Source organism: Emys orbicularis, chromosome 1 (genome assembly GCF_028017835.1).
Source record: "Emys orbicularis isolate rEmyOrb1 chromosome 1, rEmyOrb1.hap1, whole genome shotgun sequence".
Lineage (NCBI taxonomy): Eukaryota > Metazoa > Chordata > Testudines > Emydidae > Emys > Emys orbicularis.
The window spans coordinates 90996112-91019126 of NC_088683.1; the positions used below are offsets into that span (position 1 = coordinate 90996112).

A 23015-nucleotide genomic window follows, 5' to 3' on the forward strand; every position below is an offset into this window, starting at 1 on the left:
ACCAACAACTTTACAGACCCATACAACAGTACTAGTTACAATAGCCTCTGTGCTTTAGGCCCTGAGGACCTGAAAGGAGCAGAGGTCTCCCTTCCCTAAAGCATCTGTGAGGCTGGACTCAGCTTACACTGTTCCTTCACCCTCCAGGTCTCCTTTCTATGCCTCCTTAGCAGTCTTGAGATGATGGGCTAATTGGCTTATTAGCTCCCCCAGATCACCTGTCTGCTTAGCTAATTACCGTTAATTACCTTCTCCTGGAACTAGTGACAGGTTTCAGAGTAGCAGCCGTGTTAGTCTGTATCCACAAAAAGAACAGGAGTACTTGTGGCACCTTAATGACAGGTTTCAGAGTAGCAGCCGTGTTAGTCTGTATCCGCAAAAAGAACAGGAGTACTTGTGGCACCTCAGAGTTGGTAAGACAACTTCCACCTGTTCATGCTCTCTGTATGTGTGTGTATATATATCTCCTCAATATATGTTTCACTCTATATGCATCCGAAGAAGTGGGTTGTAGCCCACGAAAGCTTATGCTCTAATAAATTTGTTAGTCTCTAAGGTGCCACAAGTACTCCTGTTCTTTTTGTGGCACCTTAGAGACTAACAAATTTATTAGAGCATAAGCTTTCGTGCATCCGAAGAAGTGGGTTGTAGCCCACAAAAGCTTATGCTGTAATAAATTTGTTAGTCTCTAAGGTGCCTCAAGTACTCCTGTTCTTTTTGTGGAACTAGTGAGTGTCAGAATGCAGGGTCACCTGTTAACTCCCTACACTCTGTTGCATCAATGTTTTCAAAATGTAGACATCTAAATAGAAGTGGCCTAATTTCTGGAGGTGCTGAAGTTTAAAAAAAATAATAATAAAATCAGTTAGATCACAAAACAGCTCTAAAAACATATAGTTCATCAGCTTTTGTCTCTCCATAGCAAAGAGCACAGATATGGTTCTCGAAGCTCTCAGGAAATTCAATCATTTGTTCTCTCACCCTAGTGCTGATCTTTTAGAAAAAGAATTGCCCTATTGATACCACTAGCACCACAGAGTGATAATATGGTACTTCATAATGAGCAAGTTTACTAGCTACATGGCATCTCAGTAGCCTGGCATTTTGGATAAGATCTTGAAAGTAAATACAGTATTGAAAACACTAACCTTTTATTTCCTTTCCCAGTTCTTCAGTTTGGATTCACAACCATCTTTGTGGCAGCTTTTCCACTAGCACCGCTTCTGGCCTTACTTAACAATATTATTGAAATCCGGCTTGATGCATACAAATTTGTTACACAGTGGAGGCGGCCATTAGCCTCAAGAGCCAAAGATATAGGTGAGCTGTTTATGTGTCTCTTTTTAAAGACAAAGCATTGATCATTTGATGAACCCAATGACTTTAAATTAAAGCTACAAATCATTAACGGCTTTAGCTTTGTTTCCCATCCTCTTTCTCATTATATAAAATAATGCACAATTTTGGCTCCTAAAAAAAAGGTGCAAACATTCAACACTGGCTTATTTTTATCACCTAATAATCCAAATTGGAAAATAGGTTTTTAATGACTTGGTGGATGACTTATCAGTCCAGATTTTTAAACTAAGTGTTCAGTGATCTCTGCTGGGTTTTCTTTTGGTGGATGCACTTTCTTAGTAGTACATGCAGCTGCTCACTTTGAATATATGAATATGAGTTAGAGAAATTTTTAAAATGATGCAAATTGAAGTAATTTCCATCTCAGAGAAGCTTTGCAGTTTCTACTCATCCAGCCAAAAGTAGGTTTCCCTTTGCCTGGTTGAGAAAACTAGCCTCATGTCTACAAAGGTCTTTGAAGTGCTGAGAATATTGCAAACTTTCCAGGACTGTCTAAAGCAGGGGTGGGCAAACTTTTTGGCCTGAGGGCCGCATCGGGTTTCGTAAATTGTATGGAGGGCCAGTTAGGGGAGGGGGTCATGCCCCCCCCCCGGGACTCCTGCCCCATCCAACCCCCCTGTTCCCTGACGGCCCCTCTGGGACCCCTGCCCCATCCACACACCCCCGCTCCCTGTCCTCTGACTGCCCCCAGACCCTCGCCGCCCCATCCAACCCCTCCTCTCATTCCTGATGGCCCCCCTGCCCCATCCAACCACCCCTTCTCCCTGTCCCCTGACTGCCCCCAGAACCCCTGCCCCTGACTTCCCCCTGCTGCCCCATCCAACCCCCCCTCCTTCCTGACTGCCCCCCGGGACTCCTGCCCCCATTCAACCTCCTGTTTCCCCCCTAACCACCATCCACACCCCTGACCACCACCCTGAACTCCCCTGCCCTCTATCCAACCCCCCCGCCGCTCCCTGCTCTCTTACCGCGCTCCCTGGAGCACGGGTGGCTGGTGGCGCTACAGCTGCGCCGCCTGGCTGGAGCCGGGCCGCGCTGCCGCCACTGCCGCCACTGCCACCACGCAGCACAGAGACCGGGTCAGGCCGGGCTCTGCAGCTGCGCTGCCCCAGGAGCTCGCAGCCCCACCGCCCAGAGCATTGCGCCAGCGGCAGAGTGAGCGAGCTGAGGTTGCGGGAGTGGGAGGAGTGCAGGGGAGGGGCTGGGGGCTAGCCTCCTGGGCCAGGAGCTTGGGGGCCGGGGAAGAGGACGGTCCCGCGGGCCAGATGTGGCCCACGGGCCGTAGTTTGCCCACCCCTGGACTAAAGGATAGGGGATTCCACCTACTGGCTAAATCTCCTCAGAGTGGCTAGTCTCTAGCTGGCTGGTGGTAATAAAAAATAATAATAAAATAATAAAAAATAATCTTTTCACATTCTTACAATTCAATCATGTTTATCATTTTAAAATGTAATTTGAATAATAGTGATTTAGGAAACATCCATTTGGGACCAAATTCTGACCCCCTTATTCACAGTGAATAGCACCTTACTCCAATCCCAGTTCAGCAAAGTATTTCAGCATGTGCTCAAGTGCTTTGCTGAATCAGGGCCTCTATGAACAGCTGGCTTCAGTGGGACTGCTAGCAGAGTAAGATGGGTAAAGGTATGGGACTCTGGTTTTTTGAGTGCTCCATCTTCAATGTGAAAGATTGTGAAACCTGTCCTAAGTGACAGGAAAGGAATGTCGGTCACCAGTTGCTTGGTAGGGGTGATTTTTTAATAATGGATAAGCAAAATTGTACTCATAGCATTTAAAGAAGTTTCAGATGCTTTCTTAAATCAGGTTGCCTAAGACAAATGGTCTTCTACAGATTTCAGTGTATTTTACTATCCAAGAATTCTTGGATTGTCTCATTATCTTTTGGGGAATATTGTACTGGTGTGCTCCTCTAGTAATGGTTTGGACCATGGTTTTTATTAATCATAAATATTTTCCTATCATCCCTAACCAAAACAATCATAAGTGTTAAACATAGATCAGTTCTTTACATCATACACTTCTCTTCTTTGATGTGCGTCTGTCAGTGCAACAGCAATAATGGGGCTGAATGAAGTATTTCAACCACTTTCTTGTACCAGCTTCACGGCTTTATTCAACTTTCATACACATAACTTATTAATTATTGTAGTTTAACAAAGACTCATGCCCAAAGAAGAAACACTTTTTTTTTTCCAATGTAATGGATCAAACTTCTTTTTTTTTTTAAAGAAAACTTCAGTCTTGTCTTATTAAGTTCCATGAAAGTTCTCCTAATGACTTTCACTGTGTGCACAGCCCTCTTAATGATACTACGAACATTATAGAAAATAAAAGGCACTCACAGTGCAGGAGTGCTTTGATTTTTGCTACTTTTTAAAAGTATTTTAGAGCTGGATAAGCAATGACACCTCTCTTCCATCATAGGCATGGAACCTCAGGAAGAACAGCTATATCAATGTTCTTGGCTAAGATTCATGCCCTCACCATTCATGCATGATGAACATACATGGTGGCTTAGCTAGCTATATTCATGCTCATTTGCTGGGATGGCATTTTGCCTGCTCACCAATTGGAAGACCTCACTCTAGTACCATGTAATGATGGGTTCATACTGGCAGCCTGCATATCATTGCAGGCACCATTGCTTCCTCAGGAAATAATCCAGCTGTGACATTATCTAGTGCTAGACCCACATGTCTCCTTATATTCAAATACACATGTTGATGCTTGCATGGCTCAGAAAGGAACGTGCTAACTGATTGAGATAGGAAAAGCCAAGAATTCCCAGGCACGTTGCATGCAATATTTAAACTACTTTGATAATTGTCTTCCCTGAAACTAATGCAACATTTTCTATATTGGATAGGAATCTGGTATGGAATTCTGGAAGGCATTGGAATTCTCTCTGTTATCACAAATGCATTTGTTGTAGCTGTGACTTCAGATTTCATCCCTCGACTCGTTTATGCTTACAAATATGGACCTTGTGCAGGCCAAGGAGAAGCTGGACAAAAGTAGGCTTTCTTTAGGAAAATGTTAATGTGCATGAAAATCTCTATTTCCTTGAAACATAAATAGCATTACTGTCTCCATATTTACAGATTCCACTAACAAGAATGTACTCCAGATTGCACTGCCACATTAATTAATACTTTGAGAATCAATAATACAGTCTGTGAGTAGCTGGGATTTATGATCTTAACTCAGGGGAAAAGTTCTGGATCAGTTATAGAAGGTTCAGTGGCTACAATAACATGCTATTATCATAATCAATATATTGGCCCAGATCACCAGCTGGTGTACCTTGTAAATGTGTAGTCAAAGAAGCAATACTTATTCTCACCAGCTGAGGAGCTGGGCTATCATGTGTAGCTTATTCACTAAACCTCTTTCTGCTGCTGTAGGATTTTACAAGTATTAATCCAAGAAAAGTGCAGAGTCTAATCAGAAGAGGCAACTCCAGCTTCAGCAGGCAAGCAATAATTACTGAGCAAAATAACTTCTGTATTCCTTTTAAAAAAGACAGAGGTCTTATATTAGGGCTTTTGAGAGGCAGTCCTGAACTGAGTCCATGCTGTTCTTGTGCATTTTCATTCCAGTGTTGATAAACACTAAATTACAATAGTTTGTGCACTATTGCCCTGCAACTGGGCATAATTTAATTTGAATGGCATCTTCTAAAATCTAGTGTGCTACTGTGGAGATGGCGGGGGGAAACCTTGAATGAAATCATTGGTTTCACCCATCCCAACTGAACCCCAAATGTTCAAAATTTGCAAATAAGCCCCTAGCCACTCTGGCAATAAGTGCTGTGTTATACTAAAAGCAATAAACTAAGCAAGCTAAGCAATACGAAGCTACAGTTATCTTGCATCCTGCTCTCAGATATAAATATTTCACTTCATAGCTTTATTTTCCCTCCCAGATACAGAGAAGGGGATTCTTTTTGTTGTTGCTTTTAGCCATATTTTGGATGTCAGTGCAGTTTAGTCACACCAGTGGAGACAGTTCATGATTGACAATGCTACTTAACTCATTATAATGTCAAGGATTTGGCATTTTCATAGATGCTGGAAAAATTGTTCTGTCTGTTTCCATAAAGAGTTATAGAAAATCTTTCAGTCAGTAAAGTGTTAGGTCTGATGTTGATCATTGGTAGGCACGCGCCTCCCCATGCTGCCATCGTGTTTACTCATACAGCATTTAAGTGGTGTCAGGTTTTTTTCTGCTTTCTTTCATACCACAGTCCCAGAAAATGCATTTTGAAATTACATTTGATAAGGAAGACAATATAGTGTACTTGCTTTCAAATTAGTTCTGTTTAGAGACATTGGCCTGGCTTAAGGAAACAGATCTTAAACTGTTGTATTTTAAAGCCTTTCACACAGTTTTCCAGCGATACGCTAAATAATATAAGAGACCAAATCTAATTCCTTAGAAGAGACCAACTTGGCTAATGCCTTTCTATGGCAATATTGCAGATGTTGTTAGTACACTGCCATCAAGATAGTAGAAAACTATTCTTAAATTCTACAGGAATAGATAGTTCCCTAAGTTCAAGGATCTGGAACATCTAGCATAGGATATCTTAACGGTTTTGGGAGGGAAGCATCAGAAAAACCGTGCAGGATGCGAAAGAAAATATTGTAATTAATTTCAGCTCTATAGGTGCTTTAACTGTAGGTCTTGAGCCATAGCCAGCTGGAACACCATTCAGGTGCTAATCTGATGGACACACAATTTCCCACAGAATTTAAGCTTACATTTTAAAAATAAACAACCAGTTTTACTGGTTGGGAAAAAACCTTCCAAACAAGAACCAGTGCAATTCCACCTTAGTCTGTTGCCAAACAATCCAAAACAATTACTTGGAGAGATGTGAACTGACTTGTTTGATCATTCTAAACCCTAATAATGGTGATCTAAGGCACAGCCTAAATTAGGAAATTGGCCACATCCTAAAGTGGTTTTCAGGAAGTAATCTTGTAAAGCACTTCAGGTTACACCAGGGTGCTGGCTGCAGCCTGACAACATTAATAGAACATAAAACAGTGCTTGAAAACCAGTTTAAAAAGATTCTCAAGCCTGGGTAGCCTGGCTAGGAGGCCACCAGACTCACTTCAGACAGGCTATCTACTAGCTATCAGATGGTCACTATCAGTTTGTAGTCACTGTCAACCTGGACTGGGTTTGGTTCACTGAATTAAGTCATTTAGGCTTGAGAATTGCTTTCATCTGCTGTTTTAAACAGATTAATCCACACAGGTCAGCACTGGCTGACATCAGTACAACCTGAATAGTTTTCCAGATGGGTGCCTGAAAAACATTTCAAAACATAAGCCATTTTGTAGTGTAGAGGGGGATAAAAAAAATCTCAATATTGTTAACTATTTCATTGCTGATCACTTCTGAAGAAACATTCAACTAATATGCTGATCCAGTATGACTGGATGTCTCTGCAATTAGAGATGGAAAAGACATGGCACCTCAGCGTGTAAAAGGAATGGTAACATTGTAACACTCCTTTAGCCTCACGTTGAATTTGGGGACGGGGGCAGCAGTTCTGCAGACATGGCTGAGAATTCTGTTGGCAGCTGTGATTGTCTTTCTCAGCCAATGGCAGAATTAAAGCCTCTTCAGCACCACGCTGAATAATTTGGCTGGACTTTTATGCACGTGGCCAGTGCACAGCAGGGATGGCATAAGACTCTTAGCCAGCTTCATCCTTAATGATATTAGCAGTGAATTTGAACGAGCCACGTGACATCTCCCAGAGCTCCTTTGCCAGACCTTATTACTATTGACCAAGAGTTAGGAGCTAGTGTCTCTGAGCCATAAAGGAACATAGGAATTGCCACACTGGCTCAGACTAGTGGCCCATTTTAGTGTGGTATCTTGTATCTAACAGTGGCCAGGTCTAGCTTTAAAGGAAGGTGCATGAAACCCCATAATGGGTTATGAAATAACCTGCCCACAAGGAGATGTTTCTTTCTAACCTCTATCAGCTAGAGATTAGCTTATGCCAGGAAACATAGGTTTTATATTCCTTATTAAAATTATCATTGCTAATATAACTGAGTTTTTCAGTATTCATCAAATGTCTCATCCTTCTCTGAATCCTACTCTTGGCTTCAATGATATCTTGTGGCAATGAGTTCCATGGGTTAATTGTGATGTAAATGCTTTTTCCTTTATCAGTTTTAAATCTATTGCCTTTCAACGCATTGAATGTCCCCTTGTTCTTGTATTATGAGAGAGTGTAAATAGGAGGACCCAATTTATCTCCCATGCCATTCATAATTTTGGGTATCTCTGTTTTGTCACCTATCATTACTCTTCCAGCTAAACAGTCCCCATCTTTGTAATCTCTCCTAATACAGAAGCTTTTCAATGCCTCTAATCATTTTTGTTCCCTGTCTCTTAACCCTTTTCTATTTCTGTTACATACATAACTTTTTAGATAGAGTGACCAGAATTGAACACAGTATTCCAGATTCAGATGTGACGTATGAGTGCAAGTGTGGGAGGGGGCAAATCTAAGTACTTTAAAGGAATCTAACTTAAATACAGGGTGAAACTAAATTGGTGCAGCATATACACGGATTGGGGAGGGAAGGAGATGGTGTAAATTACACTAACTAAGGCTCTCTGAGATTACCTCTGTCTTCAGGGTCAGCTAATCTCTGCATTTTTAAGCATGCAAAAAGGGGATTTTGGTGTGAATTTGCTTTAACAAATTTTTGAAAAGTAATGTATGAAACAGCAGATTTGGGTTGAGGGAGAGAGAAATTACCACAACATGCCTTTCAAATATTAATAGGTATCACTGTTTAGGTATAGATTTAGGAAACCAGGGAGAGAAATGGCCTCCTCGGTGGGATTTGTATTAGAATGGGCTGAGTGTTCTGACTTCAGGGTTTCTTGTTCTCCAGGTGTATGGTAGGCTATGTTAATGCCAGTCTATCTGTATTTCTGGTGTCTGACTTTGAAAACCGTTCGGAACCAACATCTAATGGAAGTGAATTCTCTGGCTCACCATTAAAATATTGCAGGTAAGACTCTCACCAAAATATCCTTCTCTTTTTAAAAAATCACCAGGTGGAAGCATCATGCTAGAGTCTCTTGACTTGTTTTCTAAGTTTAAAAAATAAAATGAAAAATGCATTTTGTACATGTAAAAGGAGTAAAAAGTACAGGACACCACTTATCCTGTGCCTGTGAGCAGGGAGGTGCCCAATCTTCAGAGTAAGGAAGGCTGCCTTGGCAACTATCCAGGACCTTGAACAACATTTGAAATTTGCATATAAAATTTCTTTCTAAAGAAAAGAACTAAAAGAACTGCCCACAAGCATAATATTTGCTTATCCTTCAATCTCCACTGACAGATTGTGGAAGAGACTTGGTCTGATCTTGGGTTTTAATCCTGGTTCTAACACTGACTGCTCACTCTACCTGAAGGGTAAAATTCACCTTTCTGCAGAAAGTCTGCATAGGTCTATGCACTATGTAAGTCCCACCTAAGCCCTATGTGATGTCTAGGACTTATACAGGCTCTGTGCACAGGGGTGAATTTCACCCTAAGTGAAAAACCATTGCAAGAAACACCCTGTGCTCGCAATACTTGTACAACTCCTTATGTCCACATACTGTAATTGTCTCACGCCTTATGTAGGAGCTGGTTGTAATGGTTGGTTACAACACCTCAGATATTATCTAGCTCAAGTCAAGCTGAACTAGTAGAAACTCCAGTGGTTTCTCTCCATTGCACTGGTTCAACCAGTCCTGACTCCATCCCACAACTGAGTGCATCATATATGGAAATTCCCCACTGTCCTCTGCTCCCAGCAACAGTGTTTGGCACTATGTGATAGGGCTTCATAAGACCCAGAAAACACCAGTGTAACAATGGTGTTAAGATCTGCTCTGTGTGGCTGCACACACATTGTTCCATCAAAAACAGTGTTGCAGAGACCTGGTAAAGACCTGGTGCGTGCATCCATGTGCAGTGCACCTGGAGTGCCTTTCTTGCTTTGCAAAGACAAGACTCTCTGTTTGTCCTTGAATAAGTCTCCTAACCTCCCTGCTTTGGTTTCTCCATCTCTAAGTGGTGATAGCATTTACTTACCCCACAAAGATCATATAAGAATTAATTCGTTAATGTTTTCAAGCTCTTTGAACATGAAAAGTGCTATATAAGCACTAAGTATTATTAATGAAGGGGCTTCCGATCTCTAGGAAATTCCAATATTTTGTTTTCATCCCAAATTTGGATGAAAAGTTGAAACTTCAATTTTTTTCACAGAACAGAAACTCAATAAAGTTTTATTTTGGTAATGTTGGAACTTTTTTTGGACCGAAATGAAATTTGTTGACATCTGTGAAATCAAAATATTTATTTCATTGTGTTTGGAATGACCCAAAATCCATTGTTTCAAGGGGGAACGTGGGCAGAACAACTGTGTAATGCTGTTATTTTATAATGCAGCGTTGGTTTGTGAACATGAACTCAAATGACTGCAAAGCCTCTTTTTCATTATGAAACAATAAAATATCCTTTGATGGGTCTCTAGAGCCCCAGGGTACTTTAGTGTCCAGTGAAAAGACTCCTGACATTTTGTTAAACGTATAAAAATAATATTACTTGCACTTATATAGCATACTGAGCTGTTTTCCTCTGAAGTTAATGTTTTCATTTCATTCAGCTGAAACAATTATGAGACCCTATTTATTACACATCACTTGGCAGGAAATAACCCTAAAAATAGGTTAGATCAATACATATGCTATTCTGTGATACAGAGCTGCTGGCCAAAAAAGGCTTCATTCCAACTTAATAATCTTAATATTTTTAATAAGATTTGTCTCTGACCATCCACCATTTAATATCAATGGGGTTACAGATTAAAATAAGAACATAAGAATGGCTATACTGGGTCAGACCAAAGGTCCATCCAGCCCAGTATCCTGTCTACCAACAGTGGCCAATGCCAGGTGCCCCAGAGGGAGTGAACCTAACAGGTAATGATCAAGTGATCTCTCTCCTGCCATCCATCTCCACCCTCTGACACCCATTGTTTCATGTTCTCTGTGTATATATATATCTTCCTACTGTATTTTCCACTACATGCATCCGATGAAGTGGGCTGTAGCCCACGAAAGCTTATGCTCAGATAAATTTGTTAGTCTCTAAGGTGCCACAAGTACTCCTGTTCTTTTTGCTAATCATTTTAGTTGCCCTTCTCTGAACTTTTTCTAATGCCAGTATATCTTTTTTGAGATGAGGAGACCACATCTGTACGCAGTATTCAAGCTGTGGGCGTACCATGGATTTATATCAGGGCAATAAGATATTCTCCGTCTTATTCTCTATCCCTTTTTCAGTGATTCCTAACATCAAAATAATGTTTGCTTTTGATATCTGAGAGAAATAGGAAACAAGCGATGTTGCTCTCCTTCAGGGAGGTCCAAATTCTGCAGCTGTTAGCTGGTGCGATCTCCTGTTGACTTCAATGGGAGCTTTCTGTGGCACTAAATGCAGACTTCGGGATTTGGCTTGGGATGCATATGCATGTGTAACACTGACAGACCCTGGTCGTTGGCAGGCAGGATTGAATCTGGGACCTCTGGAGCTTAGTGCATGAGACTCTACCGCATGAGCTAAAAGCCAACTGGCTGTTAGCTAAGGCTGTAGAGCAAACTCATTTAACTCTCTAAGCGGTCTCGGTGCCACTAGATGGGACAGAACACCACATCCAAGGAGGTGTGTGGGTTACACATGCTATTAACATCTGTAGGATAATTATCATAACAATAATATTCATATAAATCAAATATATATTCTTAAACTTTTCTTGCCAGAGGGCTCGCAGCATTGTGGTCTCTAGGGCTCTACCATGGTATTAATAATAAAGTCATCCCCATCATCTAAAACTAAACTAATTCTTACTTGTAAACCAGGCCCTTTTTTCAAATAAAAGCTTTTGTCTGGCATGAAGAAAAGGGGAGGGGGCGAACTCCATAAATTTAGCCCAACAATTAAACAAATCTTCTACAAAAACAACTAAAAAGGAGGTAGTCTTAATCCTCCTTCTCTGGCATCTGTTACAGGGAGTCTAATTGGCCTTAACTGACTTCAACTAAAGCAGGATTTGGCACTTGAATCTCAGTTTGCTAATTCAAACTGCTATTGCAAAATCACTAGATACAACTATGTTCTTTGGCGAGTATGTTTACTTCTTAAATATATATATGCCCCTGCCAGTGGAATGGAGAGCATGACTGACTTCCTTTTAATCAGTTTACAAGACATTTAATCAACCTGAATTCTACTGATATTTCTTGGTAATTTCAATTGCACTTTAAAGCCCCATATTGATAGGAATGAAAATTAGTTTAATCATTTATCTGCAGAGCAATTACAGGAATGTATTCCACAATGTAGTTTGTGTGATGGATCGGAGTCCTTTAATTTTCAAGCAAGACAGTTTATGCAGACAGATCTGTTAATAATTTACCTTCACTATTACAAAGCCCAGATTTTTCCCTCCATATGAGACACGAAACAATCTGTCAAAGTCTTCCCCATTTCCTGGGGCTGCTGTATTTATTTAGTTCTTTACAAGTACAAAAATTACTACCATAGAAGACCCATCTCTAGCTAAGGCTCCCAGCCAGGGGCTTCTATTACAGTCCTTTAACAGCCACTAATATTCTTCTTTTGTAAAACATTTCATGTTCAGGAGCCAGTATTTTGGCTGCAGAAGGGAATCAGTTGGGAAGCTAAAACAATTTGCACTGAAGATGCTGAAATGTAAGAAGAATCAGTACTGACTGAAATCCCAAAACACAGTTTATTCCATTTGTGTATAGATGCCTCTCTAATCTGAGAGGCCTATCAATCAGAGAAAAAATATGTTTTTGTTTATATCTTCTTTCTCCTGTGGGTTTGGGTTGTTTTTGTTTCTAAATTAGCTTAGAGTTAAAAACTTCCGTGTATTACTTAACATGGTATATTCAGATACTGTTCATACCCAGTTTTCAAACCTGTGTAGGAAACAGATTAGGCAGAAGCCAAATTTCCCCTCGCTTTTAGATTAGGTTTCTGTGGGATTATTTTGGAATTATCTCTTTGACAATAAAATCAAATCCATATGAATGTTATTTTATTGAGGGCTTAGTTCTTCAAAAGACAGGTTTTAAAAACAGTAGACCTGATTCTTCTCTCACATTGGTTTTCCCATGGTGTGGTGTCACTGGGTGAAATCCAGGGTCCATTGAAGACAATGACAAAACTCCCATTCACTTCTGTGGGGCCAGGATTTCACCCATTGACTTCAGTGCAGTTATTCATTATTACCATTGGTGGAAGTGAGCAAAGAATCAGTATTTTAGTAACTTGTGTCATTTTTGGCTTGAGATCCCTGTTGTTGCAAGGAGGATATAGTCAAAGAATAGTGTTCTGTTGTGTTCTCTGTCAAGAGTAGCAGTTTATCACTGTACTGAAATGCAACATTCCGTTTGTTTTTCAGGTACAGAGACTATCGAGACCCTCCTCATTCCCCGGTGCCCTATGGCTACACATTGCAATTCTGGCATGTCTTAGCAGCACGGTTGGCTTTTATTATTGTATTTGAGGTCAGTTTTCATATAAGGGGCTAGATGATATAATTAAGTAATCAATTTGCAAACACCTAGAAGATAATAAGATTATAAGTAACGGTCAGCATGGATTTGTCAAGAACAAATTGTGTCACACCACCCTAATGACTTTCTTTGACAGGGTAACAAGCCTTGTGGATGAGGGGAAGTGGTAGATGTGGCATATCTTGACTGTACTAAGGTTTTTGATATTGTCTCGCATGACCTCCTCATAAACAAACTAGGGAAATACAGTCTAGATGGAGCTACTATAAGGTGGGTGCATAACTGGTTGGAAAACCATTCCCAGAGAGTAGCTATCAGTTGTTCACAGTCATGCTAGAAGGGCATATGGAATGGGGTCCTGCGGGGATCAGTTCTGGAGCCGATTCTGTTCAATATCTTTATCAATGACTTAGATAATGGCATAGAAAGTATAAATTATAAAGTTTGCGGATGATACCAAGCTAGAAGGGGTTGCACGTGCTTTGGAGGATAAGATTAAAATTCAAAATGATCTGGAGAAATGATCTGAAGTAATGGTCTGGATGAAATTCAATAAGGGCAAGTGCAAAGTACTCCACTTAGGAAGGAAAAATCAGTTGCACACATACAAAATGGGAAATGACTGCCTAGGAAAGAGTACTGTGGAAAGGGATCTGGGAGTCATAGCGGATCACAAGCTAAATATGAGTCAACAGTGTAACACAATTGCAAAAAAAAAAAAAAGCAAACATCATTCTGGGATGTATTAGCAGGAGTGTTGTAAGCAAGATACAAGAAGTAATTCTTCTGCTCTACTCTGCACTGATTAGATCTTAGCTGTAGTACTGTATCCAGTTCTGGGTGCTACATTTCAGGAAAGATGTGGACAATTTGGAGAAAGTCCAGAGAGGAGCAACAAAAATGATTGAAGGTCTAGAAAACATGACCTATGAGGGAAGATTGAAAAAATGGGGTTTGTTTAGTCTGGAGGAGAGAAGACTGAGAGGGGACATCAGTTTTCAAGTACATAAAGATTGTTACAAAGAGGAGAGAGAAAAATTGTTCTCATTAACCTCTGAGGATAGGACAAGAAGCAATGGGCTTAAATTGCAGCAAGGGAGGTTTAGTTTGGACATTAGGAAAAACTTCCTAACTGTCAGGGTGGTTAAACACTGGGATAAATTGCCTAGGGAGGTTGTGGAATCTCCATCATTGGAGATTTTTAAGAGCAGGTTAAACAAACACCTGTCAGGAATGGTCTAGATAATACTTAGTCCTGCCATGAGTGCAGGGGACTGGACTAGATGACCTCTCAAGGTCCCTTCCAGTCCTATGATTCTATGATTAAACGGTTGTAGTATGTACAAGGCCTGTGGAAGTGGTTAGGTTATGGACTTGGGTGAAGTGAACAGTGCAAGAAGGGCGAGAGGAAAGAAAGAAATGTAGAGATGTATCCAATGAGAATCCTTGGATTATTTGCTGGGTTGGAAGAACCTGATATAAAAAAAGCTCTATGGGACAGAGGACCAGGCCTCTCTTTCTGTTTGGAAACCACCTAGCACATTGTAGGTGCCACAGGCACCGGCTTCTTCCAGGGCCCAAGCGTGCTCAATCTCCCACTTTGCCCCAGGCCCCTTCCCCCAAAACTTCCACCCCCACCTCTTCCTGCCCGCGCTCCGCCCCAGGCCCTGCCCCCCCACCCCTTCTCCTAAGTCCCCACCCCTGCCCTGCCTCTACCAGCCCCACTCCACTCCCACCACGCCTCTTCCCGCCCAGTTCCGCCCTCTCCCCAGAGTATACCCCATCCCCGCTCCTCCCCCTCCCTCCCAGGGCCTCCTGCACGCCACTAAACAGCTCATCACGGCAGGTGGGAGGCGCTGGGAGGGAGGAGGAGGAATTGATCGGGGGGCCGCTGGCAGACAGGAGGTGCTGGGAGGCAGGGAGGGAGCTGGCTGCCGGTGGGTGCTAAGCACCCCCTGGGTTTTTTCTGTGGGTGCTCCAGCCCTGGATCACTCATGGAGTTGGTGCCTATAGTAGATGCTACTGGAAAGAAAGGACAATTATCATAAAAGATTTAGCTAAAAGAGAAATAATTAAGAGAAGCTTTGTCATTGAGTTTGGAGATGGCGATCAGTGTAAATAACTACCTCAACTACAACATGCCACCCTGGACCTAGAGTTAATGTAGAGCAGTTTAAGGTGTGGCTACTTTGCATTTGGACTTAGCTCAAACACAAGAGAAGATAGATACTAGGAAGTATCTCTTAAAAGAAAAGTTACTCATCTTGCAGACAAACAAAAATGGAAAGTGATATGCCAAGGCTAAAGGATCATTGTCCCTCAGATGTAGCAAAACACACCAATTTAGATATTGCATCTTTCTGCTCCTGATGAGAGAATTCATAAGAAAAGTTGCTACAGCTTCTATTCTGTAACCCTCAAAGTAAAGAGCCCAAATTGGAGTGAAAAATATTCTTTTTCATCTCCGATTTGTCTGCTTGAGACGGAAGAAGACTATTTCCACAGATTGTTCACCAAATTTCGTAGAACAAACTTCTTTGATTAAACAAAATGGAAAAGAAGAGAAGAGCAGAACAACTCTCCTCAATCCCACCAATCTTTATTCTAATATGCCTAAATCATTAGGGACAAAATGATTGATAAATGCACCGGATATTTAACAGGGACATTTTAGGTCAATTGCAGTGAAGTTTTAAATTAGGGGTACAGAACATTCGAAAGCAGCATTGTTTTCCAGGAATAATGACTTGGGTCTGAAATCACTGGGAGTTTTTCCAGAGTAAAAAAAGGAGTAGACCTTTTGTGCCCTTTCCTGCAGCGTGATCCACTAGCATTGACCCCCTCCCTCCAGACAGAGTCCACCTGATTTCAGGGCACAGACTCCAGAGTCTGAACTAACAGATCACACAGCAGAATTGGGGCCTTAATTTATATACTGAACTTTGCGACAGTGAATTGTTGCGCCAAATCAAGCAGTGGTTTAGTGCTTGCTCAAGCGTCGGCCTCTGCTGACTTCGGCTGGAGTTCTGCTTGAAGAAGGACTGCAGGATTTGGCTCCTTAATATTTCAATTTGTAATAAAAGGTTGAGTTCTAGATCAACATCTTTTTGTTACCTAGGAGATTTTACTCCCCTTTGAAAAATGAATCAAACTGGAAACTGTAGTAAAAAGATTAATACTTTTCATCTATCTTCAATCCTTTTGTTTTCACAGCACCTTGTCTTTTGCATAAAGCACCTGATTTCGTATTTAATCCCAGACCTTCCGAAAGATCTGAGGGATCGGATGAGGAGAGAAAAGTACCTGATTCAGGAAATGATGTACGAAGCAGAACTGGAACGTCTGCAGAAAGAAAGGAAGGAGAGGAAGAAAAATGGAAAATCTCATCACAATGAATGGCCGTGACTGGGTGAGGGAGAAATTATTTAAATTGAGCCATTAATTCTTGTTAGTTAGTCAATAACCCAGATGTATTTATACTGGGTTGGGAATAGTCAGGAGTGGATGAGAACAACTTAAAACTATATTACATGCAGTTAGCCTGCACATGCCCCTATTCAAAATGCACTCATCAGACTCAGGTCTCTCCACTGGACCCCAGACAGCTTCCGAGGCCAGTTTAAGGTCTTGTTCCTAACCTTTAAAGCAATTCATGGATCAGACCCCAGCCACATTAAAGATCCAGTTTCAATCTATGAACTGCCACAACAGTTACACTCCTCTGGGACAATGCAGATCACAAAACCGCGGACAAAGCACATGGGAGCTGGGGACAAAGCTCGGTCAAGGAGGTCTAGCTATGGATCATAAATCCAGAGATTAGGCAAATCCAGAGTCTGATCATCTTCAGGGAGTGCTGCAAAGTCTTCCTCTTCAAAACAAGACTTTTCACCAAAGCAAGAACGATACAGCATTGACACCCCCATCGGCCCTATAAACCCCAACCAACAAAAACAAAAGAGAAAATTAATAAAATCTACAAAATTAAAACCAAAAACCCTACCCCAAGCAAAGATTTTACCCCAGAAAGGGAGAAGTGGCAGGGACTCCAGGAAATCCGCTGGTGCCTTCGAAGGAGCTGAGATATTACGTGATAGGCAGCCACATACACTAAGAAGATAGATTGATGTACATTTCTATAGCACCTTCTGTCCAAGCATCTTAAAGTGCTTCACAAGCATTAATGAATTGAGTCTCCCAATACTGCTGTGTGGTTGCCAAGCAAAGTTGTGCCTGTTTTACATGTGTGGGATGATGAAAAGCTCATTGGAGGAGTTGTCTGCACAGCCCTTTTAAAGAATAGGCAGGTGCCCAATTATGGATTTAGGTGTTTAGCATTAGGTGTATTTGAAAATCTTATCCGGAATAGTGGCCTGATTTTCAGAGGTGCTGAGCAGCTGCAGCTCCCATTGAGGTACATAGAGGACAAGCCTTAGGTGACTCGCCTAAAGTCACATACAGGACGTTTGTGGCAGAGCTATAACCCAGATTTGTTTGTACTGCATTAGCACCTAGGGGCCTCCAGCACGGATTAGGGAATACTGTACACAAACATCACAAACAGATGGTCCATGTCCCACAGAGCTTACAGTCAAAAGCTGAAATGACATGTGGATACAATTACCAGATGGGGAGCGCACATCCATCCAACAGCTCCTGACTCCGAGTCTTGTTCTTTATTCATGAGACCATCCCTCCAAAACTGTGGTAAGAGGTTTAAAAGGTACATTAAAATATGAAATGACATTAAATCCTACATACAGAATAATAAGGTGATAATTCTGGGCAAGTAATGGAAATAGAATTGGTCACTCCAAACATCACCCAATAACTGATCTGACTAAAAGGACTCAGGGATAAACAATTTAGGTCTAAATTCTTTTGCAAAGTGTTCGGCTTCCGCTGTTAAACATTCCAAAAGTCACTCACCTAAATTTCATGAAATCTTAGAAACCAGCAACTGACTAAGTGTCCGATGGTGTGATACAGATCAGAACATGCTGGCTGGATGTTGTTAAAGGTAAGCTGGGTCTCACTCCTAAGTAATAACACTGAAAAGCCTGCAGAACATAAAAGGGTACCATCAGCATCAACATGATCCAGGGCACTTAGTAGCCCAGTCTATATGAATACAAATGGACACAAAGATCAAAGTGAACATAGACCTGGTGGGATTCCCTTAGAAACAAAATAGGAATGCGAGTCAAACAATTTGATTTAACACTTTTCTGAGTAAATAGAGCTCCACTACTTTAACATTTTAATCAAGTCAGTGAAGGTGGCTACACAGACATATCCCTTCTCAGGAGCTTTAATAGTCATGGCCCTGGCTGATGTTTGTAGTGACCAATTCTATTTCAGGAAACTACACCCCCTGGCCACATTCACCTGTGTCTGTTCAGGACTCCTGCACCCTATTTCTTAGCTGACCAGCTCATTTTTTCCAGTCTTGGCATCACATAATATCAGACAGAAGGGTTCTGGAGATAATCACCACTGGTTACGTGATCGAGTTCCTCTCCCTTCCCCTCACCAACCCTCTTCCCTATCGCTCTTCAGGATCCTTCTCACAAGAGGATACTCAGACAAGAAGTAGACTCCATACTGGAGTCTATCTGAGAGCCATAGAACTGGTACCTCTTCAGCAAAGATGGGGAAATATTTCTGCATTCTCAAGAAGAAAGGAAGCTGGAGGCTACTAGACCTCAGACAGCTGAATGTCTTTATCTGACACCTGAAGTTCAGAATGATCACCCTGGCCTCTAGAATCCCCTCAATGCACAAGGATGACTAATTCACCACTCTTTATTTAAAATATGTTTATTTCCACACTGACATCCACCCTGCATATAGGAGATTCACCACAGACTTACACCACTACCAATACACGAGTGCTCCCTTTCAGTCACTCGATGGCATGAAGAGTGTTCATGAAAATGCTGTTGCAGTGGCAGCTCACCTCTGTCATCAGCACCCATGAGTACTTCCCTATCTCAACAACTGGTTGCTCATGAGGAACTCACATCAAGAAGTACTGACGATAACCCTGTCCCTGCTCAGACTCCTAAACTCTGTAGGGTTCTAAGTAAATGTAGAAAAGTCCATTTTAGTTTCCACACAGATAATAGTCTAAGGTCGCCCCAATCAAGTCTATCTCAGGATAGATTCCAAGCTATGAATGATCTCACCTCTCAGCGTCATCTGAGACCTGAATTGGCAGTTCAAGCCTGTCTCATCCTCCCAGGTCACATGGCCTCATGTAGCTATATGACACCCTTCATGAGACTTAGCCTTTGATATTTACGGGCACTGTTACAGATAGCTCACATGCCAAGCAAGCACAGTGTGGACAAACTGCTCTTGCTCCCCCACAGAATTCTGGATTGTCTCCCTGTTCTTCCACCAGGAGAGAGAACATACATGGGGTTCCCTTCATCCCTCCTCCACCCACAAAATGACAATTGCAGATGCCTCTGTCCTAAGGTGGGGAGCCCGTCTGGATGAACCTGTAGCACATGGTACCTGGACCCACTAAGAATCCCAGTTGCACATAAACCTTCTGGAACTTCATGTAGTACAGGAAGCCTGCAAGCAATTCTTACCATTCATTTAGATCTTGCATGTTCAAGTCATGTTGGACAACCTGAGAACAATTTACTATATTAATAAACAGGGGAGGCAAAGTCCATCCCTCTTTGCATCAAAGCTGTCAATCTCTGGAACTGGTGCGTTCGCTAACAGTTCACCCGCTCAGCAGTGCACCTTCCAGGGGTGCACAACACATTGGCAAACAGCCTTAGCAGACACTTCTCCAGAGCCCACAAGTGAGATCTACACGACTCAGTGGTATAGAGCATATTCCAACAGTGGGGACTCCCATCCTGGGATCTTTTTGTGTCTAAAGAGAACAGAGCAGTTCAAGACCACAGCTCCAGAGGAGACATAGTTTTGCTTCAATGGTTGGGACAGCTGTGACGCTTCCCAAGGGTACCCAGGGTTGTGATGCATCTCATCAGCATCTGTCCTTAATAAGGAGGAGTTTTGTCTGTACGTGCTATGGATCAGGCCCTAGAAACCACCAGCCTCTGCCTTCCAGGCCTCCGCAGACCTTGCTCTCTCTGTGCAAGTTAGCGATAAGCACATGGCAACCCCAAGTCTTCCGAACATCCCTCTGGAGTGCTCAGCCTCTGCTCCACAGAACTCTCAGATGCGTTATTCCCAAAGAAATAGTACACACTAACTGACAAGATTCAACTCACGATCACCATTTTATAGATCTGTCTAAATGTTATGTGTTAAGTATAGTGAAAACAAGACTAAATGCATTATCAAAGAACAGAGATGAGAGAGAGAGAGAGAGAGAGTGAGAATATTGGAAATAAATGGTTACATATAAAATGAAATCATAACATGATTTCTAGAGATTAACTATCAAGGCATTCCCCTATCTCCTACAAGGTAGCTTACTCCAAGTTTTTTCCCAAGTGTTTTCAAACAGTTTCGCTGAGACCCCCTTCAAGCCCACTGGCAATTTGTCCCCACAAGATTGAAGGAACCTCTAGGGGTTCATCTCTACCGTAGATGTAGTTTCAAAAGTTCATTGTCTCCCCCAAAACAAGTTCACACTGCTGTTCTTGTTTTTCCCTCCAGACCCTGTAATCTATTGATTGGCATTTTACTCAGACTGTAAATGGGCATCCATTGTGAATGGTGCAATACTCAATTTGCATATGGCCAGCCAGATTAAGATAAGCGTCTCTTCCCCACTGCCTGCCAAGAGTATGTGGATTACCTTTGAGAGACCTGTCTTCACTCACAGACTTAGAGAATATAATTTTTAGTGTATATACATAACTCTTCACATATCTGCTGTACACACATCTTGCTGTGATGATCAGTGTGACACAGACTTTCATTAGAGACCTTACATGACTTTTTTGGTGAACCCATGGGAACCCTGTGCCTACTGCCAGTTGGCATCAAGAAGTCCTTGGGTCGCAACAGCTGATGTATGCATTTCTGCCGATCCTTCTCTTGCCGCGAGTTTTGAGGAAGCTCAAACAATAGGGAGCGTCGATGATCTTGATTGCTCCCTGGTGGCCAAGGCAGTTCTGGGTCTTGGGCAGTTGCTAGCTGGCCTCATGCCTGTTTGACAAAAATCAAACACCCCAACTCAGCATCCCTTTGTCTGACAGCATGGTATTTGCATGGACAACAGACCTAGAAAAGTCATACTCGGAGGCAGTACAATCCACTCTTAGCAGTAGTAGGAAAGATTCCATGAGGAAATACTATACACCAAAATGGAAAAGATTTCTGACCTGGCACCAGATTCACCGGATACCCTCAAAGGGTGTCAAGATCCCTGCTCTTCTGGACTCTTTCAAAATTTGTCAGGATTATCTCTTAGCTCCTTGCAAATGCACTTGGCAGCTATTAGCACCTTTCACCCTCTGGTGGACAGCCATTCAGTCTTCAGCCATCCTACTACAGTACATATTCTGAAGGGACTTGTCAGAACCTTTCCTCCAGTAATAAAACCTACCCAATTTGGGATCTCAGCCTGGTCCTATCAACTTTAATGAAGGCTCCGTTCTCACCCTTAGCCTCATGTTCCTTCATTCACCTGTCTACAAAGGTGGCTTTTCTGGTTGCCATTGCCTTAGCCAGAAGAGTAGGTGAGCCGGAAGCTCTTATGGGTGACCCACCTTACATGGTCTTCCACACGGACAAAGCTTTGCTGAAGTTACACCACAAATTCATCCCAAAAGTAATCTCAGAACTTAATCTAAACCAGGTCATCCATGTACCTGTCTTCTATTCGAAGCAACATACCACCAGTGAGGAGGACAGGAAACTACACCCTCTGGATGTCAGTGGAGCCTTGGCATTCTTCATGCAGAGGACAAAACCCTTCCGAAATTCTCCTAAACTGTTTGTCTCCTTTGCCAAATGTATGAGAGGGGAAGCAATCTCCTCCCAGAGACTTTCCAAATGGATTTCGAGCGGCATCCTGCTTTGTTACAAGTTAACAGCAGCTCCTCCCACACAAGGTATGAGGGCCCACTCACCCAGGCCACACTGGCAGCTTCACTTTGAGATGTCCCTCTTCTGGAGAGCGGTGCAGCAGCGGCGTACACACTTTTGCAAAACATTACTGCCTAGTACAAGATTCTGCCAAACCCATCCTTTGGCAGAGCTGTCCTCCAATCTGTGGTACAGCAGAGCTCCTCACACCCTCCTCCTCAATGAATACTCCTTGTGAATCACCTAGACTGGAAAACACATAGGAACCGTCATTCAAAGAAAGAAAGGTTACCACAGTAAGTGGCTTTCTTTGCAATATGTGGTCCCTATCTGTATTCCACTACCTGCCCTCCTTCCCCTCTGCTGCAGAGCCTTATCCTAGGGCTATTCCTGATTAAAAGGTAACCAGAGAAGTGGTCAGTCCATGCCACCACTTATGCCATCAGTTTTTTAGAGAGTGAGGAAGAGAAGGGTGCCAGGTGCAGACTGATGGCCACTGCTAGCACGAATCTTCCAGGCACATGGAACGCATGCGCACCTCAAGTGGATTACAGATAGGGACCACACATCTTGAAGAACTCCATTACTGTACAAGTAAGTAACCTTTCTTTATGCAACGTAATGCACCAGAAGAGAGACACATGTTGGATGGCTATGTGTTTCCCAATCACCACTGCAGGGTGTGTGTGACTTACACAGCAATGGAAAGTGCTGCCTGCTCAGTCACTAATGCACGTGCAAACCATATTAATGTCAAGTTCATATAAACAAGTAGATTAAATAGACTGAGATTAATTTGTTTGCAAAAACTGTGTAAGCTACTTTAAAATCACAGGTGACAGACTTTCAGAAAGTGTTTGCTAAATAGTAAAATCAGATGGAAGTCACACCTAAATCACAGTTTGATATATGTCTTTTAAGCTATGCAAACCTCCTCCAGTGAGATATCGCTCTGACAATTTAGA

General features: G+C 42.2%; 1 protein-coding gene across 1 annotated transcript in view; it reads left to right on the forward strand.

The window, feature by feature from the left end:
- ANO4 (anoctamin 4) overlaps nt 1-16428 on the forward strand; it is a 189506-nt gene extending 173078 nt beyond the window's left edge. Inside the window, exons 23-27 of the mRNA XM_065408353.1 lie at nt 1168-1320; nt 4247-4394; nt 8313-8432; nt 12909-13014; nt 16237-16428. Of these exons, the coding sequence (XP_065264425.1) occupies nt 1168-1320; nt 4247-4394; nt 8313-8432; nt 12909-13014; nt 16237-16428 (719 nt within the window). The remainder of the gene's footprint in view (nt 1-1167; nt 1321-4246; nt 4395-8312; nt 8433-12908; nt 13015-16236) is intronic.
- The last annotated feature ends 6587 nt before the right edge of the window (nt 16429-23015 follow it).